The sequence below is a fragment of the Vulpes lagopus genome, chromosome 21 (assembly GCF_018345385.1).
Source record: "Vulpes lagopus strain Blue_001 chromosome 21, ASM1834538v1, whole genome shotgun sequence".
Classification (NCBI taxonomy): Eukaryota; Metazoa; Chordata; class Mammalia; order Carnivora; family Canidae; genus Vulpes; species Vulpes lagopus.
Window position 1 is genome coordinate 23,311,515 of NC_054844.1, and position 22,898 is coordinate 23,334,412.

General features: G+C 35.5%; 2 protein-coding genes across 3 annotated transcripts in view; one reads left to right on the forward strand and one right to left on the reverse strand.

Moving 5' to 3' along the window:
- The window catches only part of LOC121480284 (inositol 1,4,5-triphosphate receptor associated 2-like), a 120,783-nt gene extending 116,917 nt beyond the window's left edge, over positions 1-3,866 (forward strand). The window contains 5 exon segments of the mRNA XM_041736733.1: positions 126-188; positions 306-352; positions 630-731; positions 2,699-2,806; positions 3,499-3,866. Of these exon segments, the coding sequence (XP_041592667.1) occupies positions 126-188; positions 306-352; positions 630-731; positions 2,699-2,806; positions 3,499-3,742 (564 nt within the window). The 3' untranslated portion in view covers positions 3,743-3,866.
- Positions 3,867-4,219: 353 nt separating this feature from the next.
- The window catches only part of DNAI7 (dynein axonemal intermediate chain 7), a 48,047-nt gene continuing 29,368 nt past the window's right edge, over positions 4,220-22,898 (reverse strand). Inside the window, exons 8-14 of one of the 2 annotated variants that reach the window (XM_041736736.1) lie at positions 20,925-21,000; positions 12,376-12,536; positions 8,845-9,001; positions 7,712-7,926; positions 6,780-6,947; positions 5,238-5,351; positions 4,220-4,502 (exon numbers count right to left, since the gene is read on the reverse strand). In XM_041736736.1, coding sequence (XP_041592670.1) covers positions 4,227-4,502; positions 5,238-5,351; positions 6,780-6,947; positions 7,712-7,926; positions 8,845-9,001; positions 12,376-12,536; positions 20,925-21,000 — 1,167 coding nt within the window. In that variant the 3' untranslated portion in view covers positions 4,220-4,226. The remainder of the gene's footprint in view (positions 4,503-5,237; positions 5,352-6,779; positions 6,948-7,711; positions 7,927-8,844; positions 9,002-12,375; positions 12,537-20,924; positions 21,001-22,898) is intronic. The other variant, XM_041736735.1, reaches the window with a different exon arrangement.

Genomic DNA, 22,898 nt, shown 5'->3' on the forward strand with positions numbered 1-22,898 from the left:
GTCTGCTGGTTAGCTCAGCAGTGGTCAGATGCAGGGATATGTATGTACAAGGGTATATATTAGTGTTGTATACAATAATAAAATACTAGTAGTTTTCTAAATGTACCTTTGGCCTCTTTGGATAGCCATCTTCTCTCCGAAGGGTGACCATTGCCTCTTTGCCCAGAAATATTGGAAATGCAGGAATGGTGAGCAAATTCTTAAGTGTTCTTTCTTAGTCAAAAGCAAATTAATTTTCATGTAACAAAAACATAAACTTCACTAAATTCATATTTCATTATTTCTTTAACATCTGAAATTTAAAGGTGGCTGGGATGGAAAATGACCGATTCAGTAGGAGGTCAAGCAGCTGGTAAGTTTAATTTTATGGTTGCTCTTTAGGAAACCTACTGCTTTGTAACTTACTGAAGTAAATGTTTGCAATAAGTAACAAAGTAACTTTTGATTTCCACATAGTGTATGTACAATAATTATAAAATAGGTATATAATCATGAAATTTCCTTGAAGTATAATGTGAATGTGCCAAAAAAATAGAACATACAATTTTTGTATTAATTTGGGTAGTAGAAAATAGATAATGGCTACAGATGTATTAATTTGACAAGTGGCTATAATCATCTTTACTTAGGCGTATTTTGGGGTCAAAGCAGAGTGAACACCGACCCTCATTACACCGATTTATTAGCACCTATTCCTGGGCAGATGCTGAAGAAGAAAAATGTGAACTAAAGTAGGTGAAGTTTGGTGTGTGTGTGTGTGTGTGTGAACTTGATGTGAGCTGGGAAATAGTGGGGATCACTTTTACTCTATGGAAATGAGACAATGCTATATTATCAAAAAGATAATTAAAACTTTTATACACTGTAAAGCATTATATAAATGTTATTTGCAAAACATATGCACTCCTGTAGCACTCAGAACTGCAGGGTTTGAGGTCTTAAGTTAGAAGACTCTGAAGTGTGCCAGAATTGTGAATATTATTTTTTTCCTCTATAAGTATCTGGTCATCAACGAGAAAGGTCAGTAAAGAGCCACAGAAAAAACGTCCATCCACTTAGATTAAAAAGCAAAACATGAATTACATAGGTATATATGTAATATACGTGTATTGTATATGCATCTATCTACTCTTTATGTAAATGAACAGTAGGGGAAACAAAACTCTATATTGCTATACTTCATAAGCAACAGGTAGAGGGCAGTGGAGGAGGGACATGAAGAAATGTGGCCTCTAAGTCCTTGAATGACATTGGACAAATTGTTTAACTTTATTTGGTCTCAGTTTCCTCATCTAGAGAGATTTTAATGAAACGATTTTATGTTCATTTTATACATGTTCATTACCTGCCTACTATGTGGTAGGTACTAAACTCAATCCTAAGGGGTATAAAGATAAATGAGACATAGTGCCTACTCTCAGGTTTTTGTTTTTAAAATAATCCTGGGAGCCCACTGCATGTGTCGAAACTCTTTTCAGTTAACATAATGGATTTTTCTGATCTGGGTTAAAAATAAATCAATTTTTCTTCAAAAGATTAAAATCTATTTTTTGCTTTTTGTTAGTATGGTACGATTTCTATTGAGAAGTCTTAGTGAACCAAAGACTGAAATCTTGAGAATCTTACAAGAATTTTTGTAAGGACTTGTTTATATTTATTTATTTTTTTAGATTTTATTTATTTTAGAGAGAGATAGCAAGCAAGCTGGGGAAAGAGCAGAGGGAGAGGGACAAGCAGACACCCACTTAGCATGGAGCTGGCCACCAGGCTAGATCCTAGGACCCTAAGATCATGACCTGAACTAAAATCAAGAGTCAGTCATTCAACCGACCATACATACCGCCAAGGGACCCATGTTTCCCTTAAAAACTAAAACCAGAAAAAAAAAAAAAAAAAAAAAACCTAAAACCAGACAAACACATTCCCTTTAGATGTCCAAGAAGAAAAGAAAAAAAACAACTTTGAGAAACAGCTGCCTTTGGTAATAGTGACAGCATTATGAGCCTGGAATTTCAAAATTCAAATCCAACTAGGAACTCATCAATGAACATGATAATGAAACAAGTTTTGTTCGGGTTAAAGACAAGATGATTTTATTTAAAATATATTTGCTCCAATTTCTATTTCCCAGCTCATTAAATATTAATTTTAGCTAGCATTGTACTGAATGTATTGTTATAAATACTTTTAAAATTAAGATTTTTAAAGAAATGACACTTTGATATTACTCTAGTTTAGCATAAAATCCACTGTTAATAATTTTGTGGTAGAAGGAAAAAAATTTTACCATATGTTTAATAAGAAAATACAGAGCAAGAAATATTCACCTTTGTTTTTTAAAGCATAGTAACTATACACAAGCAGAGAAATCACAGGTTAATAACTCTGGTTAATTATGGAGTGGTGATAACTGACTAACTTCTACATGTTCTTTGTAAATTTTTCCTTTTTATTTATCCTTTGGCTAGTATCTCAACTTCCTACAACAAACATTTTTCTATATAGCAAGTTTTTAAAATTAAATTTCCATAAGTAAAAGATGAGTGATTTGAATTTTAGAATTAGATATATAGCAAATCTTTCTAAAGCAAAACAAATAGTTGTGAGCCTCTTTAGTAATACAATAAAATTTAGCAATATTTTATAAATAGTATATTATCCATAGTTTCAAATATTTAAAAATAATACTTATTTACAGAACTAAAGATGACTCAGAACTCCCTGGAGAAGAAATAGTAGAAAGGACAAGAAAGCCAAGTCTTTCTGAAAAGAGAAATAATCCATCAAAATGGGATGGCTCTTCAATGTAAGTTGTCTGCTTGCTAATGATACCATTTTTATGGAATGGAAAAGATGAGGCAATGTTAAGTTTAAGATAAAAAACAAACTTCACATGGTCTACAGGAGTTATCCCTGAACCTGTGACAGGTCACAGTGTTAGGTTCTAGAGCCAGATGGCATAGTTCATCCACTTTTGAGCATCAATTTCTTCATCTAGAAGATAGGGATGATAGTAGTAGCATGTGTAAAATGCTAAGACTTATAAGTTTTTCTTGTGGGTGTTTCTAAAAATAGTTTAAATATTTCAATAGAGCAAAAATCCAGGTTATGGTGAGAAATAAGTGATACACACACACACACACACACACACACACACACATCATACTCTACCCAGTAAATAATTTTTGTTTCTACTGTAGGGATTTAAGTTGCCTTACCTGATTGAAACAATGAGATAAATACTCAAATATAATACCTGAGTCACCCAATTTTCAGATCATCACCATTGCATTTAAGTCTAAATCATTTCTCTAATTCTAAAAATTATTGGGGGGGGGGGTGCAAATTGTGGCCCAAACCAAGAGAGCACATCATTACATAGCTTATCACAAGCCAATGTTTGTGGTATGTAGGGCAGATTGATGACTTGATTGGTATTGCTGGCAATATTCTTTAATATTGCTATTAACAAATTCTGAATTTGTATTTTCCTTATAGTTATGACACAATAGCTTCCTGGGCAACAAATCTCACGACTTCCATCACAAAAGCAAATAAGGCACTCTGGCTTTCTGTTGCATTCATCGTACTGTTTGCAGCTTTGATGAGCTTCCTCACAGGACGATTTTTCCAAAAGTCTGTGGATGCTGCTCCCACACCAGATGGGGACTCCTGGATGTCTCTAGAACAAATCTTGTGGCCATTTACCAGACTCCAACACAATGGACCACCACCAGTGTGACTACAGCATATCTTACTGTGTGTGTGTGTCTTGATTTTTAAAGTTTCAGTATCTGAACTTCGTAAATTAAGTCATTTTTAGTTGGGAAATTATAGCTTAGAACCAGAGGGTCTCAGAAGGACCGTAAGATATTTTATACTCCCTCTTTCTGTGATTTCCTCTCTAAAATACAATGGTGAGGAAGCCTGCCTATGATCTTTTAATGAGCTTTTTGAGGAGGAGATATTATATATTGTTTGTTAAAATGTATTGAAATAAAGAACCACTCAAATCTTCATAGAGTGAAAAGTGAAAGTTTCAGTAGGCTAAATATCCATAGGGAAAAAAACCCTACTTTTTAAAAAATAAAATTTGAGAATAAAATGCTTATTAGATTTTAATAATGTCCTGAAATATAGTCACTCATTACATTTTATTGAAGAAATACCTGATTTTGCTCCAAGTTGCTTGATTCTTCATATTGCATAAAATTTATCAGTGGGGATTAAGAATAGCTGAGTAATCTAGTGGAGAGTAGCATATAACACACAGAGTCAATAAACTGGCAGTTGGAGCTCTTGATTTTCTCCATGGCTTCTTTGGAAGCAAAATCCTTAACCATGTGATATAAAGTAGAATGAAACTCAGTTTCTTCTTTAAGGGCTTCAGAGAATGTCTCACTGTTTTCGTTGATCTTGAGCCTTTGTGCTCTGTTACCACTAAACATTAAAAGCGTCCAATTAGGATTCTGAATAGGTTCTTCAGTAAGGTATTCACTCAGCTAATGAAAAAGAAAATTAGAGAAATTCGTTAATAGTTCTTCTATTGGGTATTTTGGCAGAGTATAATTTGAATTTGGTTCCCAAAATTGCTAATGTAAAAGAAACATTCTTAGTGTTCCATTTCTTAAACCATGTTTTTATGGAGCTTATTAAAATGTATTAACTCACTCAACAGAGGTTTATTTAGTAGCTACCATGTGCCAGGGAACATTCTAGGTGCTGGGGATATAACAACGAAGGGCAAAAACATATTAACAATTGCAACAATAAAATCCCATCCTCAAAGAGCTTATTTCAAGTGGGAGAAACACACAATACACTAGTACATATGGTGGCTCGCTTATACTAAAACAATCAGTCAGCTTTAAGAATGTGATCTCTTTCTTATCAGGCACTAGTAAATGTGTCAGAAAGTTAACTAGGAAGCCTAACCATCTCTGAGGAAAAAGTTTGATTCACATAAAAAGCTTCCATTTGTTCTCCTGTTGATGTAAAGAGCTAAAGGATGCTAGCCTGAAGTCAAGAGTGTTTGATACCATAATGGACAATGAAGGCATAACCTTTATATAGTTTGGTTTTATATTTTTGACAAAATAAAAGTGAAGTTTTAAAACTATTTTGAATGTTAATTTTTTTCACCTTTTCAAGAGGAGAAACCATGGCCTACATTCATTTAACTTTGGAGTACTTACTTTTGGAGGACAAAGCATGGTTACAGATTTTACATACTATACCTTAACTATAACTTTTTTTGAAGTACATACTACATTCCACTTGCTCCAACCAAATGCAAAAGCAGAACTTAGCAGGGCCAGTTGTCGATAAGCTTTCAATTCCACCAAAGGATCCTGTCAATATAAAATAGAATTAATCATAGAGCCTCTCAACTAGTCTCCCATCTTTGGCCTCCTACGGTCACTTCTCAACACAGAAAAATACTTTTTATTTTTTATTTTTTAGAAAAATCCATTTTAAATGTAAGTCATATTACATGACTGCTAAGACTGGGCAATAGTGTTGCCTTTCTCTCAGAAGAGAAACCAAAGTCCTAACCCACAACGGCCTCTCTGATCAGATATCCACCCACCCACCCCCACACACACCATTATCATCGCCTTTGCGTTTCCTTTGCTCTCTCAGCTCCACTTGGCTAAATTCCCCACTTTTGAGTTTTGCTCAGATCTAATACCTTCTCAATGAACACCCCTCCTCCAATACCCTATTTGTATGTTGCCTTAACCCCAGGATTCCTGGTCTGCCCTTTTTTCTTTTTCATAAAACATAAGATTATCTAGTATATTTTTGCCTTCTTCTGTTAGAATGTAAGCTCCACAAGGGCAGGAAACTTTTTTTATTCATTAATGGATCCTAAGCATCTAAAACAATGCCTAGAATATGTGTTCAGAAAAAAAAAATCTTGAATATTCTGAGATGAAAAGTACACTACATTCAGCCTTCGTAGAGAAGCTGGCAATTGAGTTACTAAAACCAAGGTATTTTTTTTCTCTACACATATGTACAGTATCTCAGTGATACTATTTTCATGTGTTACATGTTACATGTCTACCTAGATTATCATTTTCTGGTATACTGTAAACTTGTTTTGGGGTATAGAACTTTTCTGCCCAATACATCTTTCATGATTAGAACCTACTTTGGCTTAATTTACATATCAAATATCTACAAACCATCTGATTCAAGGAATATTCTAGGTGCCAGAAGGATCATAGGTGATGAAAGAATAATCCCCCTCCTCAAGGGACACACAGTTTAATATGGAAGGATGTTATTTAAGTAAAGCCTTATGAGTAACATGAAGCAGTATGCAGACAAGGATCCTCTCCCAAGAAAGAAGGAAGTGGGTTCTGTATATTGGTGGTCCTTTTATGTATTTAATTTTGCCTAATTTGTCATATTTGGGAAACTGCTGGGTCATTTACTCTTTTAAGAAATCTATATATCCAGCCTGGAGAAGAAAGAAAATACACAAAATGCAGAGTTGCTCTACCTACCTTTGCACTAAACTGACCAGCTGTGGATAATGCTCCATTTGTCAATATGAAGATCATTCTATAGACTTACTTTCTTGGGGAGGATTATTAAACTTGAAAGAACCCTGGATTTCTGGTCTTGTTGTTTATTCCTTCCTAACTATAATTCTGTATAAGTGAATATAGAAAACCTAAATAAAACACATCTGAAGAGTTATGGAACATTTAATACTTGCTAACATTCTAAATATCTATTACATTAAATTTGGAAAGATTTGTTCTTACCTTATAATTTATAATAACATAAAAATGAGAGTGTCCACTAGGGAAGATATTTAATCCAGTTTCTTTCAAAGCAAAAATGAAAGAAATCGGAGTCATCCATTTTCCTTCCAAAGTAGATGAATGCTTTTTGTCACTTAGTTTGATTGATGCTAACATGCAGAGGTTTTCCTAGTTTCAAGAAGAAGAAAGCAGCTTTTTACTTGTATAAGTAAATTATTACTTTATTATTCCATTTCCAGCCTTTAGGTTCCACATAATATACATATATGTATATTATGTATGTATTTTTAGCCTTATGTCCTTCTGTATTAAAAAGAATGCAAGATAGGTATATTTTAGGCTAGCTCTGAGAACTCTGCCACAAAGTCTCCCCGTTATCTCACCCAGTGGGTCAAGTCTTTTTGGGCTTTATCTGAACAATCATGGGACTAAAAGATCTCCTAGGTCTCCTCTCATTGTGAAGTATGATCTAAGAACACTGAATATTGTCACATTGAATTACAGTAGCTATTTGATAGCTATTCGTGTTGCAACTTTTAAGGATAATTTCTTTACATATATAAGATCTACATAATATTGCAAAATTATCCAGTTTTAAAGTTTGCAAAGTGGCAATTTGAAGGTGTACAGACTTCAAATCTCTCATCTGGTTTTGAAGAGGAAGCCTCTTTAGAGTGGATCAAAAATTCTCTGGAAGTCACACTGCAACCAGGATTGTAGCTTTAGGGTACAAATTTGCACCTTACTTATTACATGATACTACCTATCCAATTACTATTTCATTTAGAAATTATGGCTCAAAGTATATTTTAAATATATTTATAAAAGACATTTCAATATGTAAACCACCAGTGACTGACTGCTTTGACATACTTTTACTGTCATCAAAGCAGTTTACCTCTTTCATGTGACTTACTATAACCGGGATTTACCTTAATTTGTATTTGAACTTCAGTAAATACTGTAGTCACGGTCAAAAGTACTTTATTCACACCAAGTGGTCTTAGTTCCCATGACTGGAAGGGCATATTAACATGAGTATCTTGAATCAAGGTAACAGGGCCAAACGTTTCTAGGCTGAATGTTATAAGTCTTTCTTCTGATTTATAAGAGACATTGCTGATGCCATCAGTTTGCCAATGTTTACCTTCATAATAAGGAAGAAAGTAACAGTTTCACTTTTTCTATATAAAAATAAGATGAATGAAACCACTCAACTGAAAATATGTATAAATTGATCTTTTATGTTTGGAAGAGAATCTCTACAAAAAGCCAATTTTGCTGGGAGTTTCTTCCTGTCTACAGGATCAAGTCCAAACTCCTCCGCGTGGTATGTTAGGCCTTAACTTTTAAAACTATATACCTTTCCTCTAGCAGCCTCAAGCCTATGTACATTAACTCACAAGAACAAGACTTTTTTTTTACTTTTTTTTTTTTTTTAGAACAAGACTTTTCAAAGTTGAGCCAGTCAACCCCAAATGAAGTATTTGTTAGTAATTAGTAAATCATTAGCTTGTAATTCTACTGGTACTTCAGATTTTGTTATTTACTTATTTCACATTTTGGATAAGCAATAATTTCCCATGGTTCAACAATCAAGTTATAAAGAGGCAGAAAGGAGCTAGTGTTCCTCTATCTCAGATCTGCCAATGACCCACTCCCGATCTCCAGTACTTGTTTGTAATAAGATTTGCAATTTCTAAATTATTAAAGTAAATTTCAATTACCCAAATCTGAATTGTGTAGTCATTTCAGGAGAAAGTAGGTTTTTCATTTATTTGTTTTTCATGTGTTATTTTGATATTTTTGTTATTTTTTTAAAACATGATATAAGTAATTGTTCCGAGATGATGGGAGATACAACACTTCAGGAATTAACAGTTACAAAACTATAAATAAACTCTAATCTCTATTCATTTCCATCAAGAGCAAAGACTCCAGAATTGCCACAGGAATGTGAAGATTAGAAATTCAGAGTTTACACACTGTATTTTCTGTTTTAAGGATTTGTGTTATAGCTCTTTTCATTACATAATTATAAAAGCTGAATAACGATTTGCTGTACCTTCAGCATCCCACCTTGCAACCATAGGATCCTCAAAAAAGATTACATTCTCTTGAACCTCAAGCGTGACCTCTATGGGTGGGAAAGCATTTTCTGTTTCTACATCTTCAGTAGTTTCTGGAGGATATATGTATTTCTGCAATCCTTCTTTGAGTATCTTTTCAAAAATGACCAAAATAACATCTAGTTAGAAGCTGACTGGCAACAATTAAAGATGTAAACAATGCTGAGTAAGCTATATATAATTATTCTTTATAAGCACTGAAGATTGGCCTCATTTAACTACAGATTAACAAAATGTCACAACAAACTTAAGACATAATGATTAAGGGGTAAAATCACTAAATCTGAATTACAGAATTTTCTTATGGTCCAGGTTCTATGCTGGGACTTACTCATTATCTTATTCCTCCAAGGAATACTACAAGACATATATTTAACAGAGATAGCTAGAATTTAGAGAAATCAAATAATTTGCCAAAGATTACAAATGACTTCAAGGAGGCATCACAACTCAAAAATAGAGCTATAGGACCCCAAATACCATTTTCTAATACTTTGGTTAGGGTGTGTAGGTAAAGAGAGAAAGGAGTATTAGCAAACTTCTGAGAAGTGTAGAAATGAATGGATGAAAGTAAATTAAAAATCATCACGTTGGTACACCTTAAACTTATACAATGCTTTATGTCAATTATATCTCAATAAAGCTGGGAAGAGAAAGTAAATTAAGCCAACAGCAGATATCTCTGGGATCAGGGAGATTTGTCTATTATCTGAACATAGCAGGGAAGGATCTAGGGAGGGAGAAGTAGGGAAGATTAAGAATAGTACAAAACAGAGGAAAAACAGAGAATTGGTAGAAACTCTAGAGGAGGTGGGAGATTATTGAAAAGAGACTTGAATAAAAGGAAGAAGACTTCTGTTGCAGAAGAGAAAAACAAGTGTAAAGGAGGATACTTTGGGCTCAAGTAGAGAATATGAAATGGTGATATCAGGACACCAACAAAATTCAATAACAGATCTTTGAATGAATTCTTGGAAACCCCAGCTCTGGCTGGGCCCTTTCTATGGATAAAGAGTTATGAAATCCTACCTTCACCAAAGGGATGCCTTTCTTGGACTCCCCATTGTCCTTCAAGTAACCATGGGATAGGAAAAGCTGATTCAAACAGATTGTTTAAAGATACAGATGCAGTGAAACGCTGCGACACCTGCACACTGATGTTTATAGCAGCAATGTCCACAATAGCTAAACTGTGGAAGGAGCCTCAGTCCATCGAAATATAAATGGATAAAGAAGATGTGGTTTATGTATACCATGGAATATTACTCAGCCATTAGAAATGACAAATACCCACCATTTGCTTCAACGTGGATGGAACTGGAGGGTATTATGCTGACTGAAATAAGTCAATCGGAGAAGGAAAAACATTATATGGTCTCATTCATTTGGGGAATATAAAAAATAGTGAAAGGAAATAAAGGGGAAAGGAGAAAAAATGAGTGGGAAATATCAGAAAGGGAGACAGAACATGAGAGACTCCTAACTCTGGGAAACGAACTAGGGGTGGTGGAAGGGGAGGAGGGCGGGGGGCGGGAGGGAATGGGTGACGGGCACTGAGGGGGGCACTTGATGGGATGAGCACTGGGTGTTTTTCTGTATGTTGGTAAATTGAACACCAATAAAAATTAATTTATTAAAAAAAAAAGAAGATGTGGTATATGTATACCATGGAATATTACTCAGCCATTAGAAATGACAAATACCCACCATTTGCTTCAACGTGGATGGAACTGGAGGGTATTATGCTGACTGAAATAACTCAGTCGGAGAAGGAAAAACATTATATGGTCTCATTCATTTGGGGAATATAAAAAATAGTGAAAGGGAATAAAGGGGAAAGGAGAAAAAATGAGTGGGAAATATCAGAAAGGGAGACAGAACATGAGAGACTCTTAACTCTGGGAAACGAACAAGGGGTGGTAGAAAGGGAGGTGGGCAGGGGGTGGGGGTGACTGGGTGACAGGCACTGAGGGGGGCACTTGATGGGATGAGCTCTATGTTGGCAAATTCAACTCCAATAAAATAAATAATAAATAAATAAATAAATAATATAAATTTAAAAAAATTTTTAAAAAGATTGTTTTTAAAGTGGTTACAGTCCAGATTATCTCCCCCAGGCATGCTCTAGTAAGTGCATTCTCATTTGTGGGGAGAATGGGAAAAGAACTGCAATATCATCCCAAAGGGGTGAAAATGTTTAGGGGGCATAAATCATACTGTTTAGGTATAAAGCACAGATAGATATAGATATATTATATACACAAAAATACTATATAACTGTGGTATTAAAATTTCGTGGGGTTGGTGGTTAGGAAAGAAAATATCTACAAAGTCTCCTTAGAGGGGTAATAATGGGGGGGAAATGCTGAGAAATACCACTCTAATACAAAAATGTACCAAGGTCGTTAATGGGTAGAACTGTGGGTGAGAAGTGCCTGGCAGTCTATGTACATGATGTGCTGGAGGAGAAAGTGAAAGAGGTGGAGAAACAGGGAGAATGGGAGGGAGGGGGAGAAAACAGAAAGCCTGGAGAGCAGGGAAGGAAGGAGGAAAGAGGTATGACAACGTAACAGGATATAATTGGTACATAAGCCACCATGAAGCAAAGTTAAAGTAAACAAAGCCACTAACTAGGGAAAATCCTACTATTTATCGAAACAGGAGTGAGGAACTCCTTCAAAAATGATCTAAAAACTGCTGTCATCAGCATCCTTACTAAAAGCATGGGACATACATCAGCAACATTGCCATAACCTGGATCTGTGCTTCTCAAACCTAAATGTGCATATGAAACACCTGAGGGTCTTTTTAAAATTCAGATTCAGTTGAACTGAGGTGAAGTACCAAATAAGGCATTTCTAACAGGTTTTTGGGTGATGCTGATGTTGCTGGTTCATGGACATACTTTACACATCAAGGATCCAGACCAGTGGTTCTCAAACTTTAAGGTGTGTTTTGCTAATACAGACTGCCAAGCCTCATCTCCAGACTTTCTGATTCAGTAAAACTAGAATGGGACCCATGAATTTGCATTTCTAGAAAATCCCCAGATGATGCCAATGCTTTTGGCCAAGGGACCACATGTTGAGAACCACTGATCTAGACCAGAGTATACAAGCTATGGTCCCTGGAAAATCTGGTCCATATGTAAATGACAATAAGGTTTTTATTTACATATGGCTGTCGTATTGTTACAATGGTAGTGTTGCAGCGGAGCTGGCATGCCCACAAATATGAAAATATTTACCATCTGACCCTTTACAGAAAAAGTTTGAAAGCCTTTAAATAGACTATCATTAAGACCAAATTGGCACAATCTAAACATATAAATTCAAGACAGTTTAAAATTAGTTTTTTCCTTTATGGTTAATAGGGTTAAAGGTTAAAGTTCACTAGATGTTAGATTATTTAAGATAAAAGTGTGAGAAATTATTTTACTCATAAATCTGACTCAAAAACCAACCTACTTCTACAATCATCCAGCTTTTCATTGTTTTATACTGTGGGGGAAGCTCCAAAATATCCAAGTGGTACACTCCACCCAGGGTTGTAAATTGGTATAAGTCGACCTCATTGTCTTCAAAGAAAGTCGGTTTTTCAGTAGCATTCTCTATCAGCAACAACTGTGCTAAAATTAATCAGATTAATTCAGTTTCTAAATAAATTGTAACATTTTGGTATTAGGAGGGAAAGGAAAAAATTCTGATACTGAAAAACAAAGTTTTTATTTAGCTACTAAATCTTCAAAAAGTAGTTAATTCAAAACTATTCACAGAGCTAACTTTCAAAATAGTAATAGGGATGTATAAAGGTAGGATAATGGGGAAGGTTCCATTTATATTTTATATACCAACATTTTAGGAATTTTCATATAATAAGCATGCTACTAATAAAATAAGTATAAAAATATGTTGCATTATGGAAGAGGAAAATAATTTTCCCTCTACCCTTCTGAGTTCTTGGCTGAAACTCCTATAACAAAAGACAGATTAACAAGAGGAAAAAAAACCTATTCACTTATTAATATGTATTCCTCATGCATGAGAGATACCCAGAGAAAAATGAGTAAACCTGAAGAGATGGCTCAGAATCCTGGCCTATACAGCATCTTCAACCAAGAACAACAAATTTATGGAGAACTGACAAGACAAAGGAAAGCAGTTTCTGAGGGTAGAGAAAAGGACTAGTTAGTAAAGTTTGTTATGTAGATTCCCCTTGTCCCCTCTCCAGGCTGACAGGGTTTGAAGCTGTCTCTGGTCATTAACCACTGTCTCTCCTGGTAAAGAGGGGAGGAGGGACACCTTTGAAATTTTATGTCCTACTTTTAGGCAAATAGGGGGAGGGTAGGCAGCTTTTCTTACATCTGCATCTTTTCAATTGCTCTTAACTTAAAATATCCTTATGCCAAAGTAGCATATTTTGGGGTGGCATATTCCACTACCTCTCATTATAAAATAACAAAAAAGTGGCTTAACACAAAATTTGATGACATAATGTTTTTTAATTGGACCTTATGGGGCTAAAAATCTGAAAGAAGAAAGTAAAATCATGAAAAAAATAAATTTTGGTCCATACATTAAATTAAGGCTAATTTTTTTTTTTCAGCAAAAACAGGGCCAGCTCATTAAAAAAAAAAGGGGGGGGGGTGGAGATTGAGGCTTAAAAGTGAAGAACTATATTGTATAATCCCTTCTGTTTAGAAATTTTATGGGGAAATTCCATAATTCCATGATTGTCAGTGCATAATTAAGGGAATATTTTAAGTTACATATCACTAAGACCATTCCCAACTGTCACCAAAACGCTTTCAATGTAGTGTGATGGATAAGAAAGGGAAATCAGACCTCTTATAGGTTTCACTCTTTACTAGCTGTGTAACCTTATGCAATATATGCTAATTAACATGTCTTTTCTTCCCTTCCTTTAAAAAAGAGGTATTAGTATCTACCTTATTGAATTTGGGGGAGTTGTAAGTTAATACATGTAAAAAGCTTAAAACAGGTGCCAAACACATAGTGAATCTTAGAAACTGTTACTCGTATTATTTATCATTAAAATTTCCCTCTCCCATAAAAGGAAACACCGAAAAACCACTGAGTTTAACCCATGGAGATCAGACACTGAGAATTAATGATGACATGCAAAGAAAGTTCCTGTTAAGCAATTGCCCCTTTTCCCTTGTATACCTTCAATAAAAAGCAGACTTTAATTTTCAAATGTATCTAATTAAGAATCCATTTAACCTAAAAAGAAAGGAAAAAGAGTATTGTATCCAAATTCAGACATTTATAATATATACTATTCAGGGATCACCATGCAGAAAACCTAGGTATAATTGACAGAGGTTCATGAACTGACTATATTATCTTAACTCTAAATAGGAAAATTACTTCCTTAGGATTATAGAAAAGTTATAAAGGTATAAACCTAGTTGGCTGCTGACATAAAAGTGTGTTGGAAAAAAGTGAAGTAGACAAGAAGTATGTTATGAAAAAATGCTAAGAAATCTATAGAAAATGGATTCCCCTGGAGTTAGTGGGAAGTGGTGTACATAAATCCCAAACTAAAAGATTTGCAAATTAGACCATCTTGCCATCCAGGTGAGTGAGCTGCCTGGAATGTAGATTCTCCAGGCCCCTGTATTGCCACCTCAGCTGATGCTACATGAAGCAGAGATGAGCTATCTTTGCTTAACTTTGTCAAAAATTGGCATTTATATGTGAAATAAATGACAGTGGAGAGGAGGCAGGATGGTAGAAGAGTAGGGATCCTTGTTTCATCTGGTCCCCCAAATTTAGCTAGATAACTTTCAAACCACCCTGAACACTTATGAATTCAACCTGAGATGTAAAGAAAGAACAGCTGGAACACTACAGAGAGAAAAGTGATCATGTCTTACAAGTAGGAGTGTGAAGAAGAGAAACAGAGGGGATATATTGGAAGATAAACAGTGTAGGGGAGGGAGGCTTTGTAAGACACTGCAGGAAAGTGGTGCAGCACTAGGGCATGCAATTGGATCCTTTAAAATCTGCTCCTAAGAGAGTCTTGCCTGCCTGAAAAGTGCTCAGTGGTGAAATAGGATAAAATTCCAGAAGGAGCAGCAAAGTCTCAATATTCCTGGAGATGCATGAAAAACAGGAGTGCCCAGGAGAAAGCTCAACTTGTGCTATAAACTGCAAATCACAGTCAGATAGGGTGTATTTTACTTAGGTCGTGGTTGATATTTTTTTACTCTACTCACTCATACAGCCATTCTGCACTGGACAAAATAACAATGGAAGGAAGGATGCACCACAAAAGAAACAACTGGAAGTAATACTCTCTGCCACAGTTCGAATGGTTATCGATTTAAGTAAGATGTCAGAGACATAATTCAACATTACAATTATAAAATTCCTGGTGGCTCTTTAAAAAAGCATAAAAGACTCTAGAGATTCTCTTACTGCAGAATTGAAAACTAATCAGGCCTAAATTAAAAATACTTTAACCAAGATGCAGTCTGAACTGGATGCTCTAACAGCTAGGGTTAATGAGGCAGAAGAGAGAGTAAGTGAGTGACATAGAAGATGAGTTGATGGAAAGGAAGCTAAGGAAAAGAAAGAAAACAACTAAGAATCCATGAGAGTCCATGAGACTCTGAAAATTAAGTGATAGCTTGTGAAAGAATAATATTTGTCTTACTGGGATTCCAGAGGACGTGGAGAGAGAGAGCAAGGACCAGAAAATATGTTTGAACAAATCATAGCTGAGACTTCCCTAACCTGAGGAAGGAATCAGGCATACATATCCAAGAGATAGAGAGGATCGCCCCAGAATCAATAGAAACCAATCAACACCCAGACATATAGTAGTGAAGCTTGCAAATTTCAGAGATAAAGAGAAAATCCTAAAAGCAGCTTGAGACAAGAGATTCTTAACTTATATGGGGAGAAACATCAGATTAACAGCAGACCTATCCCCAGAGACCTGGCAGGCCAGAAAGGGCTTGCATGATGTATACAGGGTACTAAATGAGAAAAGCATGCAGCCAAGAATACTTTATCCATCAAGGCTGTCATTCCAAATAGGAGAGATAAAGAACTCCCAGGATAGCCAGAATCTGAAAGAATTTGTGACCACCAAACTGGCTCTGCAAGAAATATTAAGGGGGACCCTGGAAAAGAAAAAAGGAGCCCAAAGAGACAATCCGTAAAAACAGGGACTGTATAGGTAATACTATAATACTAAATTCAGATCTTTCAATGGTATCTGAACGTGAATGGGCTAAATGATCCCACCAAAGATGTAGGTTATCAGACTGGATAAAAAAAGCAAGATCCATCTATATGCTGAGACTCATTTTAGACCTAAGGACACCTCCAGACTGAAAATGAAGGGGAGGAGAACCATTTACCATTCAAATGGTCCTCAAAAGAAAGCTGGGGTAGCAATCTTCATTATCAGATAAATTAGAGTTTATACCAAAGACTGCAATAAGAGATGAAGAGGGACACTATGTCATACTTAAAGGCGCTATCCAACAAGAAGACCTAAGAATTATGAATATTTATGCCCCTAATGTGGGAGCAGCCAAGTATATCAATCAATAATAACCAAAGTAAAGAGACTCATACGTAATAATACACTAATAGTAGGAGACTTCAACACAGCACTCTCAGCAAAAGACAGATATTCTAAGCAGAACATCACCAAAGAAACAAGGGCTTTGAATGACACACTGAACCAAATGGATTTGACAGATATATACAGAACATTTCATCCTAATGCAACCAGAATACATATTCTTCTCAAGTGCACATGGAACTTTCTCCAGAATAGACCACATACTGGGTCACATTGGCCTCAACCAATACCAAAAGATTGGGATTGTCCCCTGCATATTTTCAGACCACAATGGTTTGAAACTAGAATTCAATCCACAAGAAGAAATTTGGAAGAAACTCAAACACTTGGAGGTTAAAGAGCATCCTACTAAAAGATGAATGGGTCAACCAGGAAATTAGAGAAGAATTATCTAACAAAAATGAAAGCACAACTGTTCAAAATCTTTGGGATACAGCAAAGGTAGTCCTAAGAAGGAAATATATTTCAACACAAGCCTCCCTCAAAAAATTGGAAAAATCTCGAATACACAGGTTAACCTTCCACTTAAGGGAATATGAGAAAGAACAGCAAATAAATCCCAAACCAAGCAGAAGGAGAGAAATAAAGATTAGAGCAGAACTCAGAGATCAACGAAACCAAGAGCTGGTTCTTTGAAAGAATTAAGAAGATAAATAAACCCCTGGCCAGACTTATTAAAAAGAAAAAAGATTCAAATTAACAAAATCATGAATGAAAGAGGAGAGATCACAAACAATACCAAAGAAATATAAATGAATTTAAAAACATATTATGAGCAACTATATGCCAAAAAATTAGGCAATATGCAAGAAATGGATGCATTCCTGGAAACCTACAAATTACCAAAACTGAAATAGGAAGAAATAGAAAACCTGAACAGACAAATAACGAGCGAGGAAATTGAAGCAGTCATCAAAAACCTCGAAAGAAACAAAAAGTCCAGGACCAGATGGCTTCCCAGGGGAATTCCACAAAACATTTAATGGAAAAATGATTTTTTTAAAGATTTTATTTATTTATTCATGAGAGAAAGAGAGAGAGAGAGAGGCAAAGATGCAGGCAGAGGGAGAAGCAGGCTCCATGCAGGGAGCATGGCATGGGACTCCATCCCAGGTCTCCAGGATCAGGCCCTGGGCTGAAGGTGGCACTAAACTGCTGAGCCACCTGGGCTGCCCTTAAAGGAGAAATAATACCTATTCTACTAAAGCTGTTTCAAAGGATAGAAATGGAAGGAATACCTCCAAACTCGTTCTATGGGGCCAGCATTACCTTGATTCCAAAACCAAAGATCCCACCAAAAAGAATTATTACAGAGCAATATCCCTGATGAAAATGTATGCAAAAATACTCACCAGGATACTAGCCAATAGGATCCAACAGTACATTAAGAGAATTATTCAGCATGACCAAGCGAGATTTATCCCTGGGATGCAAGGGTGGCTCAACATTCGTAAAACAGTGAATATGATAGATCACATCAATAAAAGAAAAGACAAGAAAACCATATGATCCTCTATAGATGCAGAGAAAGCATTTGACAAAATATAGCATCCATTCCTTATTAAAACTCTTCAAAGTGTAGGGATAGTAGGAACATATCTCAATATCATAAAAGCCATCTATGAAAAGCCCATAGTGAATATCATTCTCAATGGGGAAAAAATGAGTTTTTCCCCTAAGGTCAGGAACATGGCAGGGATATCCACTCTCACCACTGTTATTCAACAGAGTCCTAGAAGTTCTAGCTTCAGCAATCAGACAACAAAAAGAAATCAAGGCATTCAAGTTGGCAAAGAAGAAGTCAAACTCTCCCTCTTCACAGACGACATGATACTGTATGTAGAAAACCCAAAAGATTCCACCCCAAAATTGCTAGAACTCATACAACAATTTAGCAACATGGCAGGATACAACATCAATGCACAGAAATTAGCTGCATTTCTATACACTAACAATGAGACTGAAGAAAGACAAATTAAGGAATCAATCCCATTTACAATTGCACCCAAAACTGTAAGATACCTAGGAATAAATCTAACCAAAGAGGTATAGGATCTTTGCTCTAAAAACTACAGAACACTTATTAGAGAAACCGAGGAAGACACAAAGATATGGAAAAACATTCCATGCCCATGGATTGGTAGAATAAATATTGTGAAAATGTCTGTGCTACCCAGAGCAATTTACATATTCAATGCAATCCCTAACAATATACAATGGATTTTCTTCACAGAGTTGGAACAAATATTCCTAAGATTTGTACGGAACCAGAAAAGACCCCAAATAGCCAGAGGAATGTTGAAAAAGAAAACCAAAGCTGGGGGCATCACAATGCCTGACTTGAACCTGTATTACAAAGCTGTGATCATCAAGACAGTATGGTACTGGCACAAAAACAGACACATAGATCATTGGAACAGAATAGAGAATCCTGAAATGGACCCTCAACTCTATGGTCAACTCATCTTTGACAAAGCAATGAAGAATATCCAATGGGGAAAAAAAAGACAGTTTCTTCAATAAATAGTCTTGGAAAAATTGGACAGCCACATGCAGAAGAATGAAACTAGACCATTTTCTTACATCATACAGAAAGCTGAATTCAAAATGGCTAAAAGATCTAAATGTGAGACAAGAATCCATCAAAATCCTAGAGGAGAATACAGGCAACAACATTTTGAACTTGGCCACAGCAATTTCTTGCAAGACACATCTATGAAGGCAAGGGAAACAAAAACAAAAATGAAATATTAGGACTTCATCAAGGTAAAAAGCTTCTGCACAGCAAAGGAAACAGCCAACAAAACTAAAAGGCAACATTTAGAATGGGAGAAGATAATTTGCAAATGACATATCAGATAAAGGGCTAATATCCAAGATCTATTAAGAACTTATCAAACTCAGCTCCCAAGAAACAAACAATCCAGTTATGAAATGGGCAGAAGACATGAACAGGCAGTTCACCAAAGATGACCTACAGATGGCCAACAAACACATGAAAAACTGTTCCACATCACTTGCCATCAGGGAAATACAAATCAAAACCACAATGAGATACTACTTTACACCACTGAGAATGGTTAAAATTAAGAAGATGGGAAACAAATGTTGGGGAGTATGTGGAGAAAGGGGGACCCTCTTACACTGTTGGTGGGAATACAAACTGGTACAACCACTCTGGAAAACAGTGTGGAGGTTCCTCAAGAAGTTAAAAATAGAGCTACCCTATGACTCTGCAATTACAGCACTGGGTATTTACTCCAAAGATACAGATGTAAATATAGATGTAATGAAACGACCCCAATGTTCATAGCAGTAATGTCCACAATAGCCAAACTGTGGAAGATATATAAATGATGGAATATTACTCAGCCATCAAAAAGGATGAATACCTACCATTTACTTTGACATAGATGGAACTGGAGGGTATTATGTGAGTGAAATAAGTCAATCAGAGAAAGACAATTATCCCTTATCTGTTTCCCTTATCTGTGGAATATAAGAAATAGTGATAGGGACCATAAGGGAAAGAAGGAAAACTGAGTCGGGAAAAATGGGAGAGGAAGACAAACCATGAGAGCCTCCTAACTCTGGGAAACAAACAAAGAGTTGCAAAAGGAGAGGTGGGTGGGGAATGGGGTAACTGAGTGATGGGCATTAAGGAAGGCCACATGATGAGATGAGCACTGGGTGTTACACTATTTTTGGCAAATTGAATTGAAATAAAATATTAAAAAATAAAATAAGTGAGAGTTGTTATTTTAAGGCATTGAAAAAAATAAAATAAAGATTTGCAAATTAGACATCACTATCATTTTGACATTTTAAAACTCTCTCCAATTGCGATTTTCCAGGACTGAATACAAAAGTGTTGAGAAATTTATGATTGTATATGTGTTTGTGAATATTCATTACAACATTGTTTGTAATAAAAAAATTAAAAAGAACTTTATTGTATATCAATAAAGATTTAAACAATGTTCCACTACAGGATGGAATATATAGCTACTAAAAAGCAAGGTTATAATGTGCTCTGATTTAGGATAGTGTTGACTATAATTCATTTAAGTAGAATATGTAGTATGTTCTATGTATGTATGCAGAATATGTTACATAAGATAATAAATATTACTGATAAAAAAAGTAATTTTCAAACATTTGTAATGATATATCATGGTTTCATTAAAAATTAAAAGAGAGCTAAAAAGAGAAGAAATACAAATAGGAGAAATTTTTGTTAATATTTACTATTTCAGAAGAGAGATTATGAGGAATTTTCACTTTAAATATATTTCTGCAATATCCGAACTTTTTAAATAATGACCCTGCATTTCTGTTTAAACAGAAAAATCCCAATAAAGTTAAATTCTACAAATGTAATTTAGAAGAATACCTGATAAAACTGTTTCACTTAATAATTTCATCACCAGTTCACATTTTGGGGCGTCAGATTCTTCCTGGACAAAACTCTACAGAAAACACAAGGACAGATGGGTATGATTGTCAGTGTCTGCTGTAGCCCAGATTCACTCTTCACTCTTTCTGCTCCAGTTCCCACTTCAGATGCCTGCTACCTTAATTCTAGGGCCCCAAACTGACACTTGTTCTGGCAGAAAAACTGGACTCAAAAACAATATTTTAAAAATCAGTTAAAATGAGAGCACATCTCCACAGCACTTCACGAGGGCAGGAGCGAGTCTGCTAAGATTCTCTGATGACAACCTTCAAGTATAAAATAGACTAGGAAACAATGCAAGCTATAAAAATTATTTATATTTGCATTTTGATTTTAGCCATCTTTTAGACTTTGCTTGATTTTGGCAATCAGCTCTCTGATATAGTAATTCCAAAGCCTGCTTTTGGGTGAGCCTCTCAAGGAAATTAAAGATGTCATGCACCAAGTAATGTAAAAAATACTATAATGTAGTGTAGTAAAGTGAATATTTCAACAGGAAAACATAAGATATAGAATGTATATCTAAATCTGCCACTAACTTACTTTTGTAACCTCGAGCAAGTCATTGACCCATTTTGGGCCTCAAATTCCTGCTCTAACAACATATTTGATACTAAACTGTGTGCCAGACATAACAACACATCTTGTAAACAATCCTAGGAGATGGTTATTATCTTCATTTTACAAAAAAAAGAAAAAAAAGAAAACTGAAGCTTAGGGAAATGACTGTTCTAAGATTCAAAATAATAGAAGTAAAGAATTTTGTACACAGTAAAGCACTATATAAATGCAGTGTTGTTACTGTAAAGATTTAGTTTGTGTGTGCTGATATTTGCAAACTGAATGATATCCACCAAACTTCATTTGACCCCAGATACCATCTATACTTCTAGAGCAGTAGAAAAACCTTGTACCAGAATTTTTAGTGAGAAGTTTAAAGCTAGTTAACTCCACCACGTCTCTCATCCTCAACCACCATACAAAGCCAAGTCTCCCTTTATAAATTATCCTTTCCCTTATTACTGTCGCTGCATTTCCCTGTGTCTTCCTTTTGACCAGTTTTAACACTACTGCATTCTCTGCCAACCCTTTTCATTGCACCTCTGAAACTTCTCATTTACTAACTCATTCATTCAAAGAATTTTAACAGACTGCCTAAATTGTACAGGTATTGACAGATACTAGGAATAAACAACAACAAAAAGATAAGGTCCCTGACTCAAGATGCTCCCAATTTATTAAGGAAAATGATAAACAAATAATTATAATACAGTATTGTGGGTACTATAGTTAAAAAGTCCTCCAGAAGAGGAATATAAAGGAGAAACCATTGATTCTGTGGGAAAAAAATATTACGTGAGAGGATGAAGATAGGAAATGCTACCCAAAGGTGGTAAAGTTTGAACTAAATCTTGAAAGATAATTAGGAAAAATAATAGGATAGAATTCCAAGTGTGTGTAAAGGCAGAAAGGCATGAAGCAAAACAGAGTTCCAAGCACCTCAAGTACTCAGGTATGGCTGTGGTGAGAAATACTAAGAGAATGTAAAAATTTGAAGCTGGAGAGAGGCAGGGGCCAGAGTTTAGGGTTAAGATGACACTCTAAAGAGTACAGTTTCTCCTGTGGGTAAAAGAAAGCTCAAAAAAGACTTAATAGGAAAGTGACATGAAGATGTTTGTATTTGGGGCAGCCCCAGTGGTGCAGTGGTTTAGCGCTGCCTGCAGCCCAGAGTGTGATCCTGGAGATCCGGGATCGAGTCTCATGTCAGGCTCCCTGCATGGAGCCTGCTTCTCCCTCTGCTTGTGTCTCTGCCTCTCTCTCTCTGTCTCTCTCTCTCTCTCTCTCTCTCTCTCTGTGTGTGTGTCTCATGAATAAATAAATAAATCTTTAAAACAAAAAAAGATGTTTGTA